This window comes from Dromaius novaehollandiae, chromosome 26, assembly GCF_036370855.1.
Source record: "Dromaius novaehollandiae isolate bDroNov1 chromosome 26, bDroNov1.hap1, whole genome shotgun sequence".
Classification (NCBI taxonomy): Eukaryota; Metazoa; Chordata; class Aves; order Casuariiformes; family Dromaiidae; genus Dromaius; species Dromaius novaehollandiae.
This window is the reverse complement of record NC_088123.1, coordinates 4,369,994-4,391,446: the sequence shown is the minus strand read 5'-3', so window position 1 is coordinate 4,391,446 and position 21,453 is coordinate 4,369,994. Positions and strand designations below refer to the sequence as shown.

Genomic DNA, 21,453 nt, shown 5'->3' with positions numbered 1-21,453 from the left:
GCGGCAAATAGAAGATGGCAAAGGATAGTGGGTGCAGGAGAAGGCTCAAGGATGCAGGAGGAAGATGGTGGATGCAGAAGAAGGATGGAAGATGCAAGAGGAAGATGGTGGGTGCAGGCTGGTGGGTGCAGGCTGGTGGGTGCAGGAGGAGGAGGAGGATGGGTGCAGGATGGCGGGTGCAGGATGGCGAGTGCAGGAGGCCGGTGGCTGCGGGATGCAGTGGCTGGAGCCTCCCTGTAGCAGCCTGGAGGCTGTGTCACTCCGCAGGGAGCTGTGGCTCCAGCCTGGGAGAGGCCCCGGAGCCCTCGCGCCGCCCCACACCGGCCACAGCCACGGCAATCCCACACGGGAGCCGTGAGGCCGGGTGGCACCACGTGCAGCCGGGCTGGGCCAGCGCAGCTGAGCACGCCGCACTCGGTGCACCCACGGCTTGGCGGGGAACGTGGTGGCACCTCCCTGCCCTGAGCGTTTCTGCAAAATCAGCTGATGCCACTCGGTTCTGGGAGGGCAAACCCTGCCGGGCTGGCACGGTGGGGCGAGCCGCCGCTCCAGCACGGGCAGGTTTAAAAATACCCACGGAGCCCAGGGCCCCGGTGACATCTCCTCGGCCTGGTGCCACCACCCTGAGTCACGGAGCCGCCGGGCTCTGCCGCCTCCCCCGGGGCGTTCGCCGGCTCCGGGCACGGGCACGGCCACGGCCGGGCGGCGGGAGAGGGGCAGCGTCCCCGGGCGCAGCTCCCCGGCCCTGCGTTTCCAGCCCGGAGCGCGGTGAACCCCCGCAGCAGTGGGGCGGATGGGGCTCCCACGCCTTACGCGGGCGCTGTCGGGCTCTGCCTCTCCCTGGGAAATTACTGCACCGAGAAATGAGCGTTACCGGGGCCCTGAGCTCCCGGAGCCGGGGCAGTTTTGCAAGAGCGCGGAAGCGCCTTGCTGAAGGGCTTGGGGCCATTTGGGGAAGGACAGGCCGCGATTAGGCAAGCAGGAAACGCGGGTTTAACCCCCAGGTCTGCCGGGGCTGCGAGGCCCGTTCCCCAGCGGCACCCGGCCCCGGCTCCCCCCGCCCCGGGGGCTGCGCCTCTCCCGCTGCCCCGAGGAGCAGCCGAGCCTCTGCTTCAACCTCCGCAGCTCCCCGCGGTGCCGGCGGCCAGCGCTTCCTCAGCAGGTGCCCAGCGCGGCAAAGGGGGTTACGAAAGGCCCCGTGCTCGGAAAGGCGCCGTTTCCCCTGCTCGGCCGGGGCAGGACCGGCGAGCGCGGGCGGGCTGCGCTCAGCCCCGCAGCCGGCAGGGTTCGGTTTCGAGTCCCACGGAGCGAAGCCGCGCGGGGACACGGACCTGCCTGACGCCCCGGGAAGCCCCGGCCCCAGCCGCCCCCGCCGAGGACGCGGGGTCCCTGGAGGTTCGGCCTCCGCTCGCCCCAATTCGGAGAAATCCTCGCCCCGGCGAGCTGCACCGCTCGCTTGTCGGTGGCGTTTTGATTGCCGCTCGTTCAAGACGCGAGCGAGCGGCGAGAGGGGCAACGCCCCCGGCGCTTACCCCTCGAGTCGGAAGGCAGCCGGCAGGACCCGCTTCTCTTTAATAATGAAATAATTTATTTTCTAACAGTTGAACAATACAGAAGTATACATATACACAGCAAGGTCTTCTAAAACATGTAGTTTCTAAAAATGCATGTGCTAACTGTAATAAAAAGCACCATTATATGGTCTTGACACAGGATTTATAATGATGTGGTATTTACATTAGGAACTGAACATCTGGAAACAGAATTTGTATTCTCCCATCTGCTGCTCCCCTGTTTAGTCCGTGTTTATTGTTCGGAAGACTGCCAAAAACAAAGCCGACGGTTCGACAGCTAAGAGCACCGGCTCGAGCGAGCAGGACGAGCGAGTTTGGGTCTCGTGTCAAATCGGAAGCAAAGAAAGAAAGAACGAACGAAAGCACAAGTAAAAGTGATAAAAAATCCAGACTGATTCAAGGTTTGGACATTTCTGAAGGCTTTTAAGTCATGCAACAGCTCCCCAGCAAATAGCAACTGGGAGAGAGATGCCGCTATTGATTTTTTCTCCTGCCTTGAGGAACACGGGACGATGCGGCTGTCCCAGAGGAGGGGAGGAGATCGGGTTTATCGCGTTCCAGACATTTTGAGAAACTGGCCATCGTGGAGCTGAAAGCGAGGTGCCATCTGCGCGCGGGACTAGACGCTTTTCCTCCCACCTCCCCGACATCTACGCAGCTGGCTGTTCACAGAGCTGTTGTACGAGTTTAATGGCTCGACGACGCTTGGGAATCGGGTACCTGTTTCTACTAGCAGACAATTGAAGTAACAAAACGCGACTTTCGGGTCAAGCAGCAACAAGAGCAAGCGACAAAATAACACTTTCAGGGGAGCAAACACGTAGCTTGGCAAAAGCAGAATTCTTCCCAATACAGTACAGTGTCAAAACCTGAAATTGTTACAAAAAAGGGGCAGAACTGGAAGGCGAAGCCCTGACATATTGCTACACGGTACTTCAGACGCCCCGTCCCGCTCCCCCGTCGCGGTCAGGGAGGGGAGGAAAGGCCCCGGCGCCCTCCGGGATGGCGGCGCCTCCTCCGCTTGCGCAGCCGGAGCCGGGCCGGGGCCGGGGACAGCGGCGCGGCGGCAGGGGACAAAGTGCTGCGGCGGCAAGCGGCAGAGCCCGGCCCTCGAACGCCCGGGGCGTCGGCGAGTTCCCATCGCCGCGCGGGACGTCGAGCCGCGCTGAAAGCGCTCTTCGACTCGATACGCGACCCTGGAAACTCCCGACACGTGAAGAGCTGCGAGCTCGGCTTCGCGCGCGAGTTCGGCTCCGGGAGCTCGGCAAAAAGCTCGCGAGGAACGAGCAAGACTTTGGGGCGTTGGAGATGGACGATCGTCAACGCGCGAGTTACTGCAATCGTAATTTCTCTGCTCTGATTAAGCGCGAGAGCGTCCGCTTGCGCTTCCCAGCGAGCACGTGCCTGGTTTCACCGTTTGCACCGTGCCCCGGGACGGCGTTTTATGGTCTGCCCTCCGCGAGGAAAAAACAGAAATTAAAAAAAAAGAAAAAAGAAAAAAAGAAAGGCGTGTTTTATACTCACACACATCTGTGCAACTATCAGTCGTAAACTTGGGGTACGCGAGTTGCTCCTCACTCCCCCTTTATAACAATCTACAAAAATTTAATTTCTGCAGCTTATTTCTTAATAATGCTGGTGGATCAGTGAATTCGAGAAAAAGGCTGGCAAAACAGAGAACAGTGCTACCATTTCTGCAACCTCAGGAGCAGACGCGGCCGCCCGGGGCTGGGCTCGCCGACCGCTGAGGGAGGACCTGGGGAGACCTGAAGCTGCCGGAGACGGTCCCGGGTCGAGACGACCGCGGCCGCGGAGCCCCGAGCGGCAGAGTGTGCTTCCCTCGCCCAAAGTTTTGGAAAAAACACCATATTTACCCTTGTGTCAGTTTGACATTAGTGCATCGTTTTCAAAAGTTCAAAATTTTCTATGCCATCGAGATCGAGAGGACCACATCCAAACAGTGCAAAGGTCAAATAATTACTGGTTTATATCGGGACAAAAACCACACAGTATTTCACCAAAAAAAGAATGCAGTTAACTCAAAAAGGCACAACAATTAAAAAAAAAAAACAACAAAAACACAGAGTCGAAACCTTAAGACTTGGTACATCTAAATGAAAAACAAAGTACACAATTTTGTATCTCTAATTTACCCCTCCGATGCTTTCCAAAAGTCTAAAGTGACTTTCACCTTGAGAAAGGTGGCAATATCTGCAACTCTAGGTTCGGAGTTGTGAGGCAGTTTAGGCGACACTCGGAACAGAAAAGCTAGAGAGGTCTCTCGAGCAAAAATGTATTGGAGCAAAGGACCCCAAAGTGCAGATATTCGACTTTTTGTCTTTATTTTGTTAAGCTTACAGGGTTTGAGCTAGCTCTCTGAAGATTCTCTGCTCGGACTCGGGAAGCAGGCGTACAAATGCAAAAGGCATACGAGTTGTAGTTCAGTGCAAATCTGCTGGACGTGTGAAAATTCCAGCCGTTTAAAAAAAAATCTTTTTTTTTCTCTTTTAAAACTTAGCACACACAAAAAGAGAATATACTTTGGAGATTTTAGCAATCCACTAGCCCCGTCTCCCATCCACTTGCTTTTCAAAGAGTTCAAATGATCCAAAAATAGCTTAAAGATACTTTAAAAAAAAAAAAAAATCAAGTTTTATATAGTTCATTCATTTGCACTTTACAGAGTGTCTGAGTGGCTTTTGGCAGCTTGACTAGCAAAGTCCTAGAAATTGCATTTTTTAAAATTATTTTTTAAAGACTGCAGACAAGTACGAAAGCCCATTTTTGTTGCCTATCGCTAAATAAGCTATGTAGCCCTTTAATAGCAAAGTTGCTTTTAGCTGAATGGTAGGGCCTCTCTGGTCACCTTGTGCGAGTTGGTCGCATTCCTGGAATCGAGTGTTTAATATTCACGGCGAAAGGTTTGCCAAGTGGGCTGAATAGAAAGACCTTAAAATGTTTCAAGCAAAAAGGACAGAAGAAATCTCTATATCTCGGTTAGCAGACCGCTACGTACAAAGTTTCCAGAACATCTATAAAAGCACAAAGTCATAAGAATGTATCTCCATTACATTAGTTTCATATAAAATGAATAAATACTATTTATAGATCATGTGTTTTATGTACATTTACATGTGCTCTAGTTAGCTTAAATGAAAGTGTTGCAAGGTTTGAAACCACAGCTTTGGGGGGAAGGGAAGGGTGTTTTGTTTTCTGTCTCTCTTTTTTTTTCCTTCCCTCTCTCAAAGGTGGCAACCAAAATCCTTAGCGAACCAATTTTAGAGCGCCTAAAAATAACTCAACCAGCTGAAGAAGTGCTTAAATGCCAATAACACTCTGCTGAATAACTGCAGTAACTTACTATCGAGCAACATGGTGTAAAACGTGCCCTTTTCGACCGCGGACAGCCGGAGGTAGCGCAGCTACCCTCATCCCTCAGTTATTGCTCGCTTTCGCGTAACAGATTCCAACGGGACCAAGCATCGCTTCTATAAGACAAATGAGGCATAATTATTTTTGTGCTAAAGGGATTGAGATAATCTTTGTTCATCTCTCTGAGGTAGAAAAAATTGTCCCAGAGACAAGACGCGTGAACAAGCTTCTAGGAAAACTTGCCTAGAACAGCAATATGCGGCTGTAATGCACGAGGTCATAAATTGCACAGGAGAAGTATAGTACCATTTGGTTTCAGGTATGCAAGAAACTTCCGAGATGTGTAAAAACTGAAGACGTCCCCTCGAAGGCTCGGCAGGAGGGGGAGCGACGGCCCCCTCGCCGAGGTCCCGCGGCCCGGTTTTGCGGGGAGAAGCGCCTTTCTTTTTGCAGAGGGCGCTCGAAGCCTCCCGAGATCGGTCCCCGCGGCCCTGCCGTCGCCACAACTCCCACCGTTTCCGGGCGGTCGCTAACGCGAGAGCGGCCTTGGCGGGATCTCTCCCGCTTTTCCACCGCGGCCTTCAAAAATCGGTGGGAGCTGCAGTAAGACGGCAGGACCGGGCCGAAGGTCATACGGTTACGCTACTACCCTGAATATTTAGAGATAAGTCCTCAAATTAACGCTCCGGCATTTCACAGTGCAATTATCACGCGCGTCAGAGACGTGAGGCGGCCGAAATGCTCCGCGCGCCGTTCCCAGACTTCCCTCCGCCCGCTGCCAGATCTAAACTAACTATTAGGTCGGCTCTCCCTTCAGAGCGTTGCCCAAACACGTTACCCTTGGGCCCTATTTCTGATTATTGGATACGTTATGTCGCTAGGCAAATACAAAGTACATCTAGAATACCAGACAGTAACAGCAAGCCCCCCAAAAAAGCAAAAAAGCAGAGGCTTTTTTAGGTCGCTGTTACTGCTAAAATATTCTCGGGCGCTTGGAAATGTGGTTGGAATGTACGGTCTCGCGGAGATGAGCTTGCTGACAGGAAGAGAAGCTAGTGGATGCCATCGGATGTGTGCTCCAGAGAGTAGCTTGTAACCCACAACCCTACGCACTGTTTCGGGACTTAGGCAAAGCTGACTTCAGTAATGTCGGTGGTACGTTAGATTTACGTGCAAGAGAATTGTGGGACGGTCCGATATACTACCTAACGAGATCCAAGAGGGAAACAGCAATGGAGGAAACGGCTACGGGAGTTGCTTCTTATAGACCGAGACAAGGCTTGTGGTTGTTCTGTGACTTCAATCTCCTAACGCCCGAGCTGGAGTAGCCTTCGTCGCTGCAGACGCTCTGCAGGCTGCCCCTGTCGTCCGAATCGCTCAGGCTGCTGCTGCTCCAGTCTAGGTCTGCGGGTAGGTAGTCTGTGCTTTCAACATCCACGTCAATCTCTTCTGTAAGCGCAAAGATTAGCGTTATAGTAAGATTAGCGTTACGGCATCGCCAGCGAGACCTCAGAACGCCGTTTGGCGACGAGCACGCAGCCCTCGCCGGCCGCAGGGCCTCACCTCTGTCCGAGTCGGAGCGCTCCGAAGAAACGGTAGATCCTATACTGTCCATTCTTATTCTTTCTATGCCCAGTTTCTCCAGCTGCCTTTTCAGATGCCTCTGCTCCCGCTGCAGCTGGTCTATTTGGTGTACTGCTTTTCTGTCGTACTCTTCAAGCCTCTGCAGGTGGAGAAATAAGGCACCGTTAGCTCCTCTGCACATTGCAGGCTGAGGCCTGCACTCCTCCAGCTCAGCCTCCTAAACCCAGAGTCTAGCCTCCAGGGGCACGTACCCAGCACAACTGGAAATCAGTCGCTTTTTCGTTATCTAAACACGATTTCTGTTAACTAACGAAGGGTATCCAGGCCTGGACGCAGTACGTTAAGCAGGTGACTTAGAGCTGCTATGAGCCAGTGCAAGGGCAGGAGGGAAATCACAAAAACGACTGAAGCGCGCCAGGCAATCGGAGAGATTCGCGCACGAGCTTTTCAAGCTGAGTAACGAACTTCTTGCAGGAAGAAACTGAAACCTTTCAGATTTCTTAGAAATCCACAGTTTTTGACGGCTTGCGCAGTAACTACCATTTGCCCCTACCCAAATCTGTGCTCTTTGCGCTGTAACAGCTTCAAATCTTTTCAGACTTCAGTCACCAAGGTGGCTGCCAGACATCCTATGATTGTTTTCCCAGGGGATCCAGCACCCGTACTCGAATGAGCACGGTTTACTGGCAAAATCTCTCTACACTTCGCTTCTCTTTCAAACATGGTTGTCCCCCATCTAACACGTTGTTTTCTGTGCCTTTGCGAGGCAGATAGCAAAACCCCTCCATGAAGAAACGTGCCTTCCCGCATGCCTCACACACTGCCTACCTGCCTGGCCCGTACGCAAACTCCCAGCACAGCAGAAGTTTAAAAGTCAGTCCCTCACACGCCACGAATACCAAAAGCTGCTCACGCACCTACCCAAGTTTCATCCTCGTACCACCCGAAGGAAACCAAATCAAGGTCCTCCGCTGCAGAGCAGCGTCCGCCCCAGAGATCCAGTACAGGAACCAGAGCTGAGACCCGTTAAAACTGCTGTCAAATCAGAATTATCCCGAGACCACTGGAGAAGACGCACAAACGATGCTTCCCCCTCCAAGTAGCTTATACGCAGCTAGGCTGGAACTGGCCCAATCCTAATTTTATATATTCTGAGTCTTTGATAGCTAGCTATTTGTAAGCAGCCTGAAGCCAGAGCTCTCCCTTGACACCACCTCTTTTATCTTTCAGTTCATAAAACTCTAAATATACCCAGTAAGGAGAGCCTCGTCTATTCACAGTTAATGTTAGCTTCTCTTCCTGAAGAAAGCCACGAGAAAGGAAAAGCACTAAATACGCGTCAGCAGGAAAAGAAACCGCACAACAAAAAACCACACACACAGAAAAAGAAAATAAAGCCTCCCAAAATAATTTCATTTTTGACCAGCCAATACTTCAAACATGTCCCATTCCTAAGGCCTCAGAGTATATATAAAATAAAATACCCAAATTAGGCTTTATCTACGAGCCTGCCTATAACGAGAAGCCTCGGTTGTTGCACAAACTTGCTACATCGACCGCTAACATGGACGGCGAGAAAGACAGTACTGACCTTTGCCAACGTTAGCCTAAGTCAGTACTTTCATAACAACGTCTTGACCCAGCTGTTCACTTTTTCCTTTCTACGGATCAAGACGCGCCGAAGTCCGTACGGCAATGCTGCTTGTGAAACAGAACTTGGCGCTCATCTAACGGGAACAAAGCTGAGTGCCGCCGGCTACGGCGGGCACCAAGCTAAAGGTTTGGGGATGTTCTGGCCTAAGAGCCTTGAACCCTTTGGGTCCGATTTTATAACCCTCCGGCGGGTCAGTCTGGCAGCTTTCCTCAACAGAGCAGAACTCTGTTTGCGCAATTTGTTGTGTATCTCAAAGGTTCCCAAAGCAGATCTACTCGGTGACATTTCCCACAGCGAAATGAACTCATACTCACCTTTATGTGCAATTTAGCTTTTTTTAGTAAACTCAGGGTAGTATGTCTGCTGGATTCAGGTCCAAGTGGTACCAGCCCTTTCAGCTTCTCCAAACACAAGCGCAGATGGGCACGCCTGTAGAAGAGGCAGAGTTCACGTAACATGTTAAACAGTGTTTGTAAAGCACTTATCTGAACATCTAGCATCTGCAAACAGCTACGGAAAAGATAATCAGGGTATTTATAACCTAAGACATACAATAAATAGCAATAGCAGTTGGCCATCTAGGTTAGGATTTATTCCTCTGTATTTCCCTCTGGCACAATACCAGACGCCTTCCCACCCTCTGGGCTATTACACCGCTCCAAGATCGGATCTCCAGAGCCACTGCCACCCAGAAACAGAAGAACTCCTTCCAAACCGCTCTATCAACGCAGCCTCAAAAGACTGAGGATTCTGGCAAATATACAAGAGCCGATTAAGTCAGATGTACTGCCGGCTGCCTGCTCCTTCCCAGTGGACATCGCTGCCCCAAGGCACGCGATCCGCTCACGAACCCGCTCCTGAAGCACCACGGGTGTCAGCTCTGGGTACCTCAGATAAATGCACACGAAGCAAAGCTTAGGGCATTTTAACTAACACATTTGCAGACCTGTTGGGGAAAAAAGAAGTCCTCCCCATCCCCAAACACGGTAGCCAAAGCGGCTGTTCACCAACCTGCTCTGCATTTCTGCGAGTTACTAGCGCTCCGCTCAGCACAATCTTTCCCTCTGTAGCAGAAGACGGAGCCCAGGCCAAGCAGAGCCTTGCTCGGCAAGTTAACTAGTCAGTTCTACGTGCGACAGAACACAAGCCTACAGGAAAGGAGGGGTTTTATTACACTGGCACCTGATGCTATTGTTTTCAGTGAATTTACCGTGCTCAGCACTTGTAAACAAGTTCTTGGAACTGTAGCGTTTTGTAAAAACTGTTTACATCACATACCTCCACTGAGAATTCAAGACTAAAAAGAATTCTGTTTCCAAACTCATTAGCTACGTGAAAGCCTCCAAATCAGATCTCTTTGATACGAAACTTACTGGTCCCGTAGGCTGAGAGTCCTACTTCTGTACACAGGGAGAAAACAGCAGCCAGAAGAAAAAAAGGTAAGCTGGAACATTGCATTTTGGCTTACAGCCATAAAAAACAACCAGGCTGAAACATTTCTGGAAAGGAGGCATGTGTCAGAAATACTTTCTAGAACACACAAATTCCATTAATCTACTCACTCCATCATTCTACAGGTGCTGCAGAAATTATGCCAAACTCACGACAAGGCTTAAATGCAAGCCAGTCCTTCACTAAGGGCTGTGAAAAGCAGCACATTTAAACACATGTTCGAGACAACGGCTGCTTCTAGAGTCGGATCTGCAGACAGCGAGGTTGGGCGAGACCAACCCGCACCAAACAGGGTCGTGTGCGTTTCAGTCTGAACCGTGGAAGCGAGGAAAGCACCGGCAGCGCTCACACTGATCTACGGTCAATATATGCTTTTCCCAGTCAAAGTGAACAGTGCTAAGCAAACAGGTTCTTTGGACTAGCTATTTTTCACAGCCCTGAGCATTGTGATGATTCCAGATTTCTTGCGCAGCCAGAAAACGTCTGAGATCTACCCAGTCGCCTGGGCCTGATTTTAAAATCGGCTTCGCACACCCACAGCTGCTGTAGCCTTTCCACTGGAGCTGCGGATGAGCAGGACTTCTGGAAACGCCGCCAGACGTTGCTATCGTTATACCTCACTGAAAAGCCCGACTCTGGCCAGCAGCGAGAGCTTTTGTGACTCCCACCGACAACTTACGGACTGTCCGTGTGCAGCCGGCAAGGAGCTGCTGAAGGCCTGCTTCCACTTTGGGGTAAGCACATGCAGTTTGGGTTTTTTTCTCCCCCTCTCAAAAAGCTTCACCCCATGTGTACTGTTCTGTCTCCGCTTTGCTCCGCTGGCAGCTGAAACAGTCCGTGTCAGTACGACACAGCGGTAAAGGGACACGGCATCCGCCCGAGCACTTCCGTCACCTATTTTTAGCAGGAATTGGCCAGTTTCAGACCAACTGCCTTGGCACCCGCAGCTCCTTTCAAAACAACAGCATCACCGAGCTAACGCGGCCCTTACCGGTGCCACGCTGACCAGCGATCCCAGCGCGGAAGCCTGCCAGCGCTCCCTCAGTTGCTGGCTCGCTACGTAAGACACGTATAGCTTGCATGCCTTAATATATAGGCTAATGCTTTATTGCTTCCATACCACTGTTGCATGCAGGATTCAAACTACGGATCCGCAAGGAAATCCCTTGACCCGCGGACAATGACGAGACTCCCAACATGGGCAAGTTTCTCTAATGTTCAGCACTCCAGCCCCAATATTTAGGTCACACTACTTGGCACCGGTTGCACCACCTGCCTTTGAAATATCTAATTGACACAGGCAGCTGCAAACTGCGATTTTGCAACTACCTGCCTATCTCGTTTTGTGCACGCTACAAGTAAACAACGATTTGCCTGCACAAAGTACCTCCTGAGCGACAATGCAAAGAAAGCACGTGGTCCTCACTGCTGGGGTAAGTCCCAAACCCCGACAGGTTCAAAGATGAACCTTTGCAAAGATTACTTTCAATAGCAGGGGTAAGATCTGACTGGAGCTGTGCAGACCTGTCCGACCGTGCCTCGCAGAGCTAGAAGCGATCCGTCTGCAAGATCTGCGGATAAGGAGCCAGCACGACTCTGCTCTACAACAGTTCAAACAACAAAACTGAAATCCAAAGCTAATGCTGTTAGAAAGACAGCCTTGCGATGCAGGGTGTTCTCACAATAAAAATAAACCCAGAAACCCACTAGCAGAAGTTGCGCTTTGATGTTAAAGCTGAGATGGGACATACGGACGCACATAATGGTGGAAAATGCAGAAGTAACCCGTTCACCTTTGGCAACGCTGTGCAATTTTCTGGATTACGCAATGCAAACTCTGAAGTAAAAATTTCAGCTTCCACTTCAAAGTTTTACAGCATAAGCTGGCTTATACAAAAGCAGATTTCTGCCACATTTTAACTAAACAAAACTGCTGCCACAGTTAAACCCCAGAAGTCTCACTGGCCAATTAAAAGAAAAAAAGCTAAAAAGATTTGTTTAAGCAACGAATGACCTTTCGAGTCCATCGCATGCCAGCCAGACCATTTCATTATGCTAGCGTTCATGCTTAGCAAGTACTCTGGTGTTCATGCTTAGCAAGATACCATCTACCCATAATTCTCCCTCCAAATATTAAGCTAAACTGGTCCTTATGCCAGTGGGAAAGAAAGCAAGCTTTTGCAGCCAACGCCAGTCGTGTCTCAAGACCGAGGCCAAGATTCACCAGCTCAACAGCAGCAGCAGAACTGGATTATAGTATCTGCAACTAGGAGTGAAATAGAAAGGGGTACATGATCTCTGTATAGAAATCAGCTATTTTTTCCAGCTACCCTTTTTCAATGGGCTTAAAATACAGAAAATTTACTGTACTTACTTGTGCAACATCATAAACGCGATTTCAACACAGCTCTGGTCTAAACAACGCGGCAGCAAGAGGGGTGCAATGCATCCTTGGGTAGAGCTTTAAGTACACTTCAGTTTTTCAGTAAGCAAATGCTAATTTTCCAAGTCATTTAAAACGAGGAATAAATTGCCCTGTCCTCTTCTAACCCATGTCATTTGGGACTTAGGCATTTCTGCCTCTTAAGATAAAAAACAAACCAAGTTCACAGGAGTACTTAACCAGCAACAGACAACACTACACTGCAATATTTGAGTCAGATCCAAGCCATACTGGGAAAAAGAGAAGCTTATAAAGGATACAAAGCCATCTTTCAGCTAGACAACAAAGGCTGCACCAGCCTGTCTCAAATAATAACAGTTACTTGCATTCACAGCTCCAGTCTTGTACCTACACAAAATATTCCAAAGAGGAACAGTTCAGCTGAACTTCAATGGCTCACTAAGGAGAGACATGCAATTTAAACCTTGTAAGGGAACATTAAAAAGCCACAGAACAATTAACACGCACTGGGCTTTCCTATTAATGGAAGCTTCCAGCTTGCCATTGCATCCTCCAGCACACAGGGTTATTTACAGAGCTCCTACCTACAGCCAAGGACGCGTCTCTGCACCCTCAAATGTACATGTATCGTGACCCCCGGTCCAGCTCCCTCCTACCCCAGAACAGATGCCCTCTGATCAGTCTGATTAGGAAAAGCTCAGAACCCCTTAGGAAATGCTTCAGCCTCCAACTCTTTACTCCTTTGGTAAGAGCCCACCTACGACTTCAGCCGTTGTCTTGAGAAACGTGCTTTCAGTCAAGCTTTCGGGATTCTACCACCTGCACCACCTCGGCCAGTTTAGGAACTGCTGCGCTCTGCAAAGTCAGACAAACGCTGCCATCCTCGTTCAGGCGAAGGCTCCGCTCACAACGGTGAATTGGCTGAGGCTGGCTTGCACTGGGGATGCCCACGCAGCCCGCGAGCAGCTCTCCTGCGGGCCGGTACAACGTAACGCCCACCCCGTGGATAAGGACTGCCCCCACGAATTAGGAGACGGCTATCGCCCACAGGCATGAACGCTCTTCTCGTTAAGTTCAGCGTCGGGACAAAGAGAGGCACGTTCCTCAGAGCTTCACAGACCTGGGCTTGCACGGGAGCTAACACGGCAGATAAGCGGCATTCCCGCCTGCTTACTGCATCGTTGTTCTGGCGGTCGGGGACAGGAAATGCTTCGAGTTGGAGCACTCGTGCTAAGTGACGCGACACGTCGCCCGCCCGCTCCTGCGGCTGCCTTCTCCAGCGGCCCCTTCCCCTCCCTCGTGCCTCCTCTCTCCCCCTCTCCAAAGCTGCCTCAGCTCCCCGAACTCCGATTCCCAAACCCTGCTCAGAGCACGACTTCTCAACCGGGAGACGGAGCACGCGCTTGCACCGACTTCTCCCCGGGAAGCCCACCCAGATGACCCCGGCACAGGCTGAACAAGAACAGATGCATTCAAATGCGGATCCTAAGGAATCTCAAACACTCACCTGTTCTTCTCCATCTCGTTGTGTGTTGACCTGAAAAAGAAAGAACAGGTTATGAACTCCTCTGCTGTTGGCAAGCACAGTATGACTACATATACTGCAATTAAGATCAACACGCAGCCTTAGTAACCGCTCGCTGGAAAAGTTACAAACCTTGGGGGATTTCAAGGAGCCGCTGGGTACCCCGGGGACATCAAAAATGTTGGAAGCAACACAGACCGTACACCCAGCGGGCCCGAGCAACAGAGAAGTTGCCAGACAAATGGCAATACAAGGGCCAGCAAACCGAGAGACATGATTTTAAAGTGACGAGACGCAATACGAGAAGTGTTCTGGTTAATGCTGACTACGATTAAAGCAGCTGTATCACTGTAATGACTCAAGACATCACTCAAGACAGCCGACATCACCCAAAAACAAACGCTCTCTAGACTTGTGGCAAAGGGTTTAGTGGAGAAGATTAAGCAAGAGACCCTTGAGATCCACCACACTCTCGGGGCAGAAGTTCTTATCTCTAAGCAGAAAGAGGAAAATTGCTCCATCTTAACACAAACCTGAAATTTAGCCTATGAGAAATAAAGTGCACTTTCACACACCACAGATGCCCCTGAGTGTTAGGCTAATTGCATGTTTAAAAAAGCTTTTTAAAGACCGCTCTCATTGCGCTGTGCGAGAAACGCACACAATACAGGAGAAGCCAGTTGAGTATCTGCAGCTATCTGCACATAAAGCGAAGAGACGGGGGTTACCAATTCCACCAAATTCAGATGAAAGCTCGAGTGTCACGTGCCACGTTCTGGAAAAACACTGCTTTCCTGGAGGCTGTGTACCATTTAAACAGGAACCCCAAAACAACCGAGAACACGCTGCCACACACAACGGCACTAAAATATGGCAAACAGGAGCCCCCAAAGTCTTGGCGTCTGTATTTGAAGTTCGCTTCTGCCGCCGCTGCTCGGGGACCAAAGCTCAGAACGAGGACCTGTTGCTGCCCAAGTAGGAGGAGGCCATTTGCGCTCAGCTCATCATCTCGCTGCGAAACCGGTGGCAAACTCCCAGGCAGGTGACATGTGAACAGAGATTCCCCGGGTCAAACAACGCTTTAGCATTTCACACTTCCAGGGGTGAGCGAGAGATGCCAAACATAACACCGGCCCAGGTTTCGAAGTTCGGTCCATTTACAAATTCTCCTTAAGCGCCTGATTTGTTCTAAGCTACCAAAGGGCAGAAAAAACAAGCTGCTACTCGTTTTCTCTGTTGGAGCCGAGCACACCTCAAAAAGGCCACCTTTCATGTGACAACAGGGTTGACGTTTAGCTAAGGGCCGCTTGCACACACGCTCGGGACAAAGAGCTGGCTGCACTGTTTGTAAAAGCTTCAGAGGACACTTGCTCGCATTCAGAAAAAACTGAAAACCTAGAGATGTAAAAAAATCCACACGCTACTACGACAGAGAAAAGATGCGTACCAACTCCATCTGGTCTGTCCTGAGCCTCACCTACAGACCACTGGTTTCCACTACATTCCCTGCAGGCCCCAGTATTGCAGGAGTTTACCATAAAAACAAGCAATGCCACAAACTTGTGAGCGGAAGACGCTCGCCGGCCACACCGGGGTATTCCTAGCAGCACCACTCTCCGCAACTTCGTCAGCAGCGTTTCACAATAGGTCAGCCATTGTTTAGGGAGCCCTCGCAACCCTCCTCCCCCATCTTTCTAATGAGATTAATCTTAACATGGCTCCTTTTGTTTGCTTTTGGTTGCATTGTTTAAAGCGGTCTGCTCTGAAAAGCCAGCACCCAGCTTCCAGACAATTTCGAGAAGTCCAAAGACATTTGATTCCAATTGAGACGGAAAGGTCCGTATTTCTTCACAGACCGTTTAAACGGATGCACATTATTCTGACATGCAATGGAACAGCAAGTTCTTCCTCCCAAAGCATCTGTAAACAGCTAAGAAGAAAGACTTGGGCTCTCTGCTCCCAGGGGCTTCTCCATTAAACTTTTCCATATAAAGAAGTTCCATTTTTAAAACTGAACCCTTCGCCACATCCCAGTTATAAGTGCTTACAAGCCTCAAGCTCACGCAAGCCAACGTACTGCAACAAACCTGTGCTTTACTGCTGGTCCAGACAAAGATAAAAAAGCCGAACACCTTGTAAGTGCTGGTTTTGACAGACATGAGGATCCCCGTTACCAGGAAGCTTTTATTAATAAATTCATTCTCTCTTCAGTGACTTTGTTTTGCAGCCCTCATTAGTGGGTTTTTTTTTTTTTTTGCACAGTTGTTAATATTTCAAAAAATGGTTGGTGAATTCTATTTTTAGAACGTAGAGACCTCCGCTGGTTTAACAACCCCTACGCAAGATCCCTATCTCTCTCTCTCTCTCTCTCTCTCCCCCTTAATTCTTCGTAAAGAAAAAAACTCACATAACTGACTCTGCTGAATGCGGGAGACCTGTACGCAGTAACCGCTTAGACTGCGGTGGTTTGTTCGGGGGTTCCCCGGTAGCTTTCACCATCGACTTCCAGCTGCGCAGAGGACCCCCAGCTTGGCCCCCTGGTAGACGGACCACACTGCCGTGCGCTGTCAGACCCACTCTGAACACCTTAACGTCGAGGGAGGAGCCACTAACGCTTCACCCCAACTGGCACCTCCAACGTGAGCCTCACAACTCCGGCCCATCCTCAGCGCGACTTTTGAAACTTCATCTTTTCTCCTCCTGACCATAACAATAGAAGAAACTGCGAAAACAGTAATTGCCAATTCTGTTTTTGATACAAGCCAGAAATTAGTTCTGCTGCTACCGTTCACCATAAGAAACATTAAAGTGAAGAAGCAGCTTAAAACCTTATCTCTCAGAAAGGAAATCCAGAGCCCCTCCAGGTGCTACGCACACCCGCAAGTTCACTCAGGCCGCAGAATTTCGGCATTCTGCGTTTCTATTTAAAAGCGCTCAGCTCCGTGAGGAGTCTGCTTATCACCCGGAGACAAAAAGAGCTAATCTAGCTTCCCCCACGGTCACGGAAACCCGGCAGCCCTTAGACGGCTGTGCAGGAGGAGACGGGAACACCCCGGCTTTGGGAGGCAGCAAGAAACAGGGTACACAAAGTGACCTGCCCCGTCACGTACGAGGCGTGCTGGGCAGTATCTGTTGTTACAGGCACTATCAAAGGTCAACTGTGAGTATGTAACGCGGACAAATTTGTTCAGAACAAGGAAAATGTGACATATCTGGTGACAGCGCAGAGTTGCTCCTCCCTAGACAAACAGCTCAAAAGGGACCAATGAGAAACAAAGCGAGCTGCCCACAGATGACGTTTCGGGATGAACCTGCTCCGACTTCATTCTCGCTGAAGTTGCTCTCCCAGCCGTGTTTTCGTCTGCGAGCCACCTGATATGCACTTATTTGCACAAAGGTGGCTCTCCGGAGTCAGCCCTGGTCACCAGGAAGATACCACTCCTGAAAAAAACAGTCGATCTCTACAATGTAGAGGTGGTTTTAACATTATTAAAGTGGCAGAAAAACTAACAGATGATGAAAAAAAGAAGCTATCAGAGTTACGCTCGATTCTTTCGCTAACAATTTCCATTTGCCGAGAAAAATCTTTTTGGCAAAGGTTAATACATAGGAGCCCCGGGCCAAAACTTCACCCCTGCTCAAGCTAACAAAATATCCTTAACTGCCTCGCTGTGCTCTGAACAGTTTCAAAGCTCTGACTGCAGCTTACAAGCGTCACTCCTAAGAAACGCAAGGCTAAGCTCACGCTGAAAAGACAACCCGCAACTATCAAAACCCAGGATCGCCCCGTCGGCCTGCGACAAGGCAAACAGAAAGTGAGCGCAGCCCTTGCCAGCCGCGCTCCGCCTCAGCCTTGTTTGCCTACCGCATGCATCGCATCACGTATCGATCGGCAACCGCCAACCGCAGAGCTGAGCAGGACGAGTCAGAAACAGCCCTTTAACTGCAAACTTCCTGGTTTCTGCTCGTCTGTATCATAACACGAGCATTCCCCGTGAGGTAGTAGTTTCTGTTTTACAAAACAGAAGAGCAAGCAAACAAAAAAAAAAAGACACGAATTCACAGGCCTTGGAGGCGTAATTAAATACTCCCCTAAAAAAAACAGTCTAGCAGAACTCGCTCGTACAAAACAACCTTGCTGCTTAGATCCAACCTGAACTCGGACAATGTCTCTGCCACAGACAACACACGGAGTTGGGACCCGAGTACTCAATCATTTAGCATTTCTAGTATCCCAAGGACTGGATGTATATTTACATGAGAGATTAATGATCTGCGTCAAGACTTGAGATGGATTTCAAGGAGGATAATAAAGGCACACTATCAAACAAAAGCAGCACTGGAAGATTTAATCTAAGCATCAAAAAAAAAAAAAACAGGCCGTTTTCTGCACTAAGCCAAAATAACATTAAAAAAAATCTTGCTTTAATTAAGAAGAACACTCACAACTCAGATGCATTTAACTTCCGAAGCTCTGGTAAGACATTGCTCGCACGCCTCAAAGGAAAAGCCCAGCTCTCACGTTCCCTTCGGAAAGGCCTTCGCCACGTCACACGATTGCAAGTTTCAGACCCACGTTTGCCCAAGCCGGGCGGTTCCAGCGGTTCCCCTCCACCCGCTCCGAGGAACCACCTACCCCGAAGCGCCGCTCGCCGGGCATCGCCGCGGGGGCACGGCGGAAACACGGACACCCCCGGGGCCGAGGCGGCTCAGCGGAGCGCCAGCACCGCCCGCGCGAGGCCGAGGGTCGAGGTGTGCACGGAGCAGGGCCTCACGGTGGGGTGACATCAGCTCGCCAGGAGCGGTGGCTTTGCACAGGACCTCCTGCAGCGTCTCCCAGGGCTGCCGGGTGCCCTGTGACGGTGTTTTTGCCAGGCCACCAGGCACCCCATGACAGCAGGGCCTCCCGGGGCTGCTGAGTGCCCTGCGACGGCGTTTTTGCCAAACCACCAGGCACTTTTGACAGCAGGTCTCCCAGGACTGACAGGTGCCCTGTGACAGTGTTTTTGACAGATCACCAGGCACCTTTGACAACAGGGCCTCCCAGGACTGATGGGTGCCCCATGATGGTGATTTTGACGGACCACCAGGCACCTCTGACGACAGGGTCCCCCAGCACTGACAGGGGCCCCGTGATGGTGATTTTCCCGGAGCACCGGGCACCTCTGACAGCAGGTCCCCCAGGGCCGCCGGGCGCCCCACGACAGTGCTCTGCCGGAGGCACCCGGTGACAGCGGGGCCTCCCAGCCTGCCGGGCGCCCTGTGACACCGTGGCCGGACCCCGGGGCACCCAGGGCCTCCGGATCGGCCAGCCGGGGGGTGCCGGGAGCGGCGGGAGGGCCGGGGACCCCGGGGCAGCCCCCCCCCCCCCAACGGACGAGGCCGGTCCGGCGGCGCTGGGGGCCCAGGCGTCCCCCCGCCCCGGTAACGGCCGTTACCTGCTGCTGCTGCTGCTCTTCTTGGCCTTGGCGCGGCGCCGCAGGGCCTCGCCGTCCTTGCCGCCGCCGCCGTAGGGGAGCAGCGAGGCGTAGCCGTGCTCCGCTTCTGCGGAGACACAACCCCCCACCCCGCGCCGTCACCGCCGGGCCCGCCGCGCCGCCGGCCCGACGGGCCGAGGGGAGGGGAGGAGGGGGCAGGGGGCCGGGCGCCGCCGGTACCTCGCTCCCGCCGATCCAGGTACTCGGCCGCCTCCAGCAGCATCTGGATGTTCCCGCCGCCGCCGCGCGCCGCCATCTTGCCGCGCTGCGAGGGAAGGGGCCGCGCGGAGGGGGAGGGGGGGCGGGCGCGGAGCGCCAGCCGCGGCGCCGCTGTTTATCCGCCCGGCCCGCTCCGCCGGCCGCCACGCCCCCTCATTGGCCACCGCCCCCTGCCCAGCCCCGCGCGCTCATTGGCGCGCCCGACCCCCCGGGCCGCTCCCCATTGGCGGAGGTGCGCGGAAGGGGGAGGGGAGGGGGGCCCGCCCGGCGCCGCGTCGCGGAAGGGAGGAAGAGAGGGGGCGGGGCCCCATCGGAACCGCCCCCTGTCGCCGCCATTGGGCAAGGGGGCCACGCCCTCCCGCTATTCGCTCAGCCTCAGAGGACGCCCCGCCCCTCCCCGCCACCGCCCACCAGCCTCCCATTGGCCCGGCCTTTCCCTGCGCCTCACCCTATATGGCAGCCGGCCCTCCCCCCCGCCTCCAACCCTGACTCACTTCCTGCCGAGGCAACCAATCGCGAGGTGCGTAGCGCGAGGGGGCGGGGCGCCGGCGCCAGGTGTCAACGTGGGCCCCACACAGGCGGGGGGGGGGGGGGCAGGGACCCCCCGGGCCCCCCATGCAGGACCACCGGGCTGGTTCTCCCCAGGCAAGGACCACCCTGGGGCACGGAGCACCCAGGGGTCCCCCATGTAGGGACCCCCCAGGGCAGGGACACCCCCCCCCCAGAATCCCCCCCCAGTGCGGGGACCTCCCCCAGGCAAGGAGCCCCTCAGGGCCCCCCCAGGGCAGGGCCCCCCCAGGGCAGGGCCCCCTCCGGGGACCCCCATTTGGGGCAGGGAATGTGCAAGGCCACCCGCAGGGATGCCCCGGGCAGGGACCCCCTCAGGCAGGGAGCACCCAGGGCAGCACCCCCCTTTCCTGCACCCCGCCGCGGGGTGACACAGGGTGACACAGCCGCCTTCCTCCCCGCACCGCGGCCCTGCCCGCCGGCACGCCCCACCTCGCCCCACCGGGGCCCCGGGGTGACTCACCGGCCCGGCCTCGGCCAGCACGGCCACCTGGCGCCACTCACGGCCTCGCCCCGGGAAGGCGGGAAGGGGTTCCCAACGCTGAGCCGGGACCAGGGGGTCCCAGGTGCCCCCAGCCCGGGCTGCCCGGGCGCGAGGCAAACACCGACCCTGGGGAAACCACCAGGCTGCTGAGCACAACCGCAGCACAGCGCAAGCTACCGTACTGAAAACTCTCCGCCTTGGCCTAGGCTTTGGTCAAAACCCTCCTTTTTTCACCTAATGGTGACAGACCATTCGCATTTGCATCGCCCCCGGACAACTTTTGGGTTTCATTTAATTCAAATCATTGGTCTTGCCCCCGAACGCCTGGCACTTGGCCCTTCTCTCCCCCCGGTTCCACCTGCGTTTGCAGGAGGACAGTGGCCCAGCCCAGCCCTGCGATGCAGCCGTGGCACGGAGCAGTTGAGGCTGCTCCTCGGCGCATCCGCTCGGGGCTGCCGGGGCGTCGGGCCGGCGGCGTTTGCGTGCCAGGCCTCGGCCGCAGCCGTGCCGCGAGGTCCCTCCCTGCGCAGCCGGGCTGGGGCGAGCTGACACTCGCTTGCGTGACAAGCGGCTTCCAGTCACCGAGAACACAAAACTAAGAAGTGACTCCTACATCCTGCCGATTTGGAAATCCCTGGCCACCGGCGGGGCTTATCTGGGGCCGGCAGACGGGAGCGGGTGACAAGTCACCCCACGTGGCCCGGGCTGATTAAGCGCCGCGGCACCGTCAGCCGCGTCGCCACCTCCGGCTGCCTCCGCCCGCGAGAAGAGCTCCGCGCCGAGCTCGGCAGCCGGGCGTCAACCCCGGCCTCGCCTCGCGCTCGGGGGAAACGCGGCACACGTAACGCTCGGGTGAACCGCCGCGGCCGCACGCGCGCGGGGGGAGGCACGTCGGAAACGCCAGCCCAAGCGAGGCACTGCAGAGCCGCGTTTGCCGCACACCTGGGTTTTAGGAACATGTCTGAACTGCCCCGGCATGAAATACTGAGCTGGACCCTGGGAAAACAAAATATCATAACGTTGTCTATAGTAAAGGCTGCCCAATCTTAAACTCCCTAGGGTAAATACACACATAGGCTCTTTAAAATATTTGGATAACCAGAGAATTGAAGCACTTTTGATCAAAAGATGCCCCACTGCT

General features: G+C 53.3%; 1 protein-coding gene across 1 annotated transcript; it reads right to left on the bottom strand.

Moving 5' to 3' along the window:
• Positions 1 to 1,565: 1,565 nt before the first annotated feature.
• On the bottom strand, positions 1,566 to 19,427 carry MXD1 (MAX dimerization protein 1). The gene is made up of 6 exons (XM_064497843.1): positions 19,223 to 19,427; positions 19,004 to 19,109; positions 13,548 to 13,577; positions 8,499 to 8,613; positions 6,510 to 6,669; positions 1,566 to 6,395 (listed from the first exon to the last, which is right to left on the bottom strand). The coding sequence occupies exons 1-6, from the start codon at positions 19,296 to 19,298 to the stop codon at positions 6,208 to 6,210; spliced, it is 675 nt and encodes a 224-aa protein (XP_064353913.1). The 5' UTR covers positions 19,299 to 19,427; the 3' UTR covers positions 1,566 to 6,207.
• Positions 19,428 to 21,453: the final 2,026 nt, after the last annotated feature.

Bases quoted from the DNA above. Each gene is read 5' to 3' on its own strand.
- MXD1 (XM_064497843.1), bottom strand. From the start codon at position 19,298: ATGGCGGCGCGCGGCGGCGGCGGGAACATCCAGATGCTGCTGGAGGCG. The intron at 13,578-19,003 runs GTAACGGCCGTT...TTTCTTTTTCAG, and splicing joins AAGAGCAGCAGCAGCAGCAG to GTCAACACACAACGAGATGG. The intron at 6,396-6,509 runs GTGAGGCCCTGC...TTGCGCTTACAG, and splicing joins GCGCTCCGACTCGGACAGAG to AAGAGATTGACGTGGATGTT.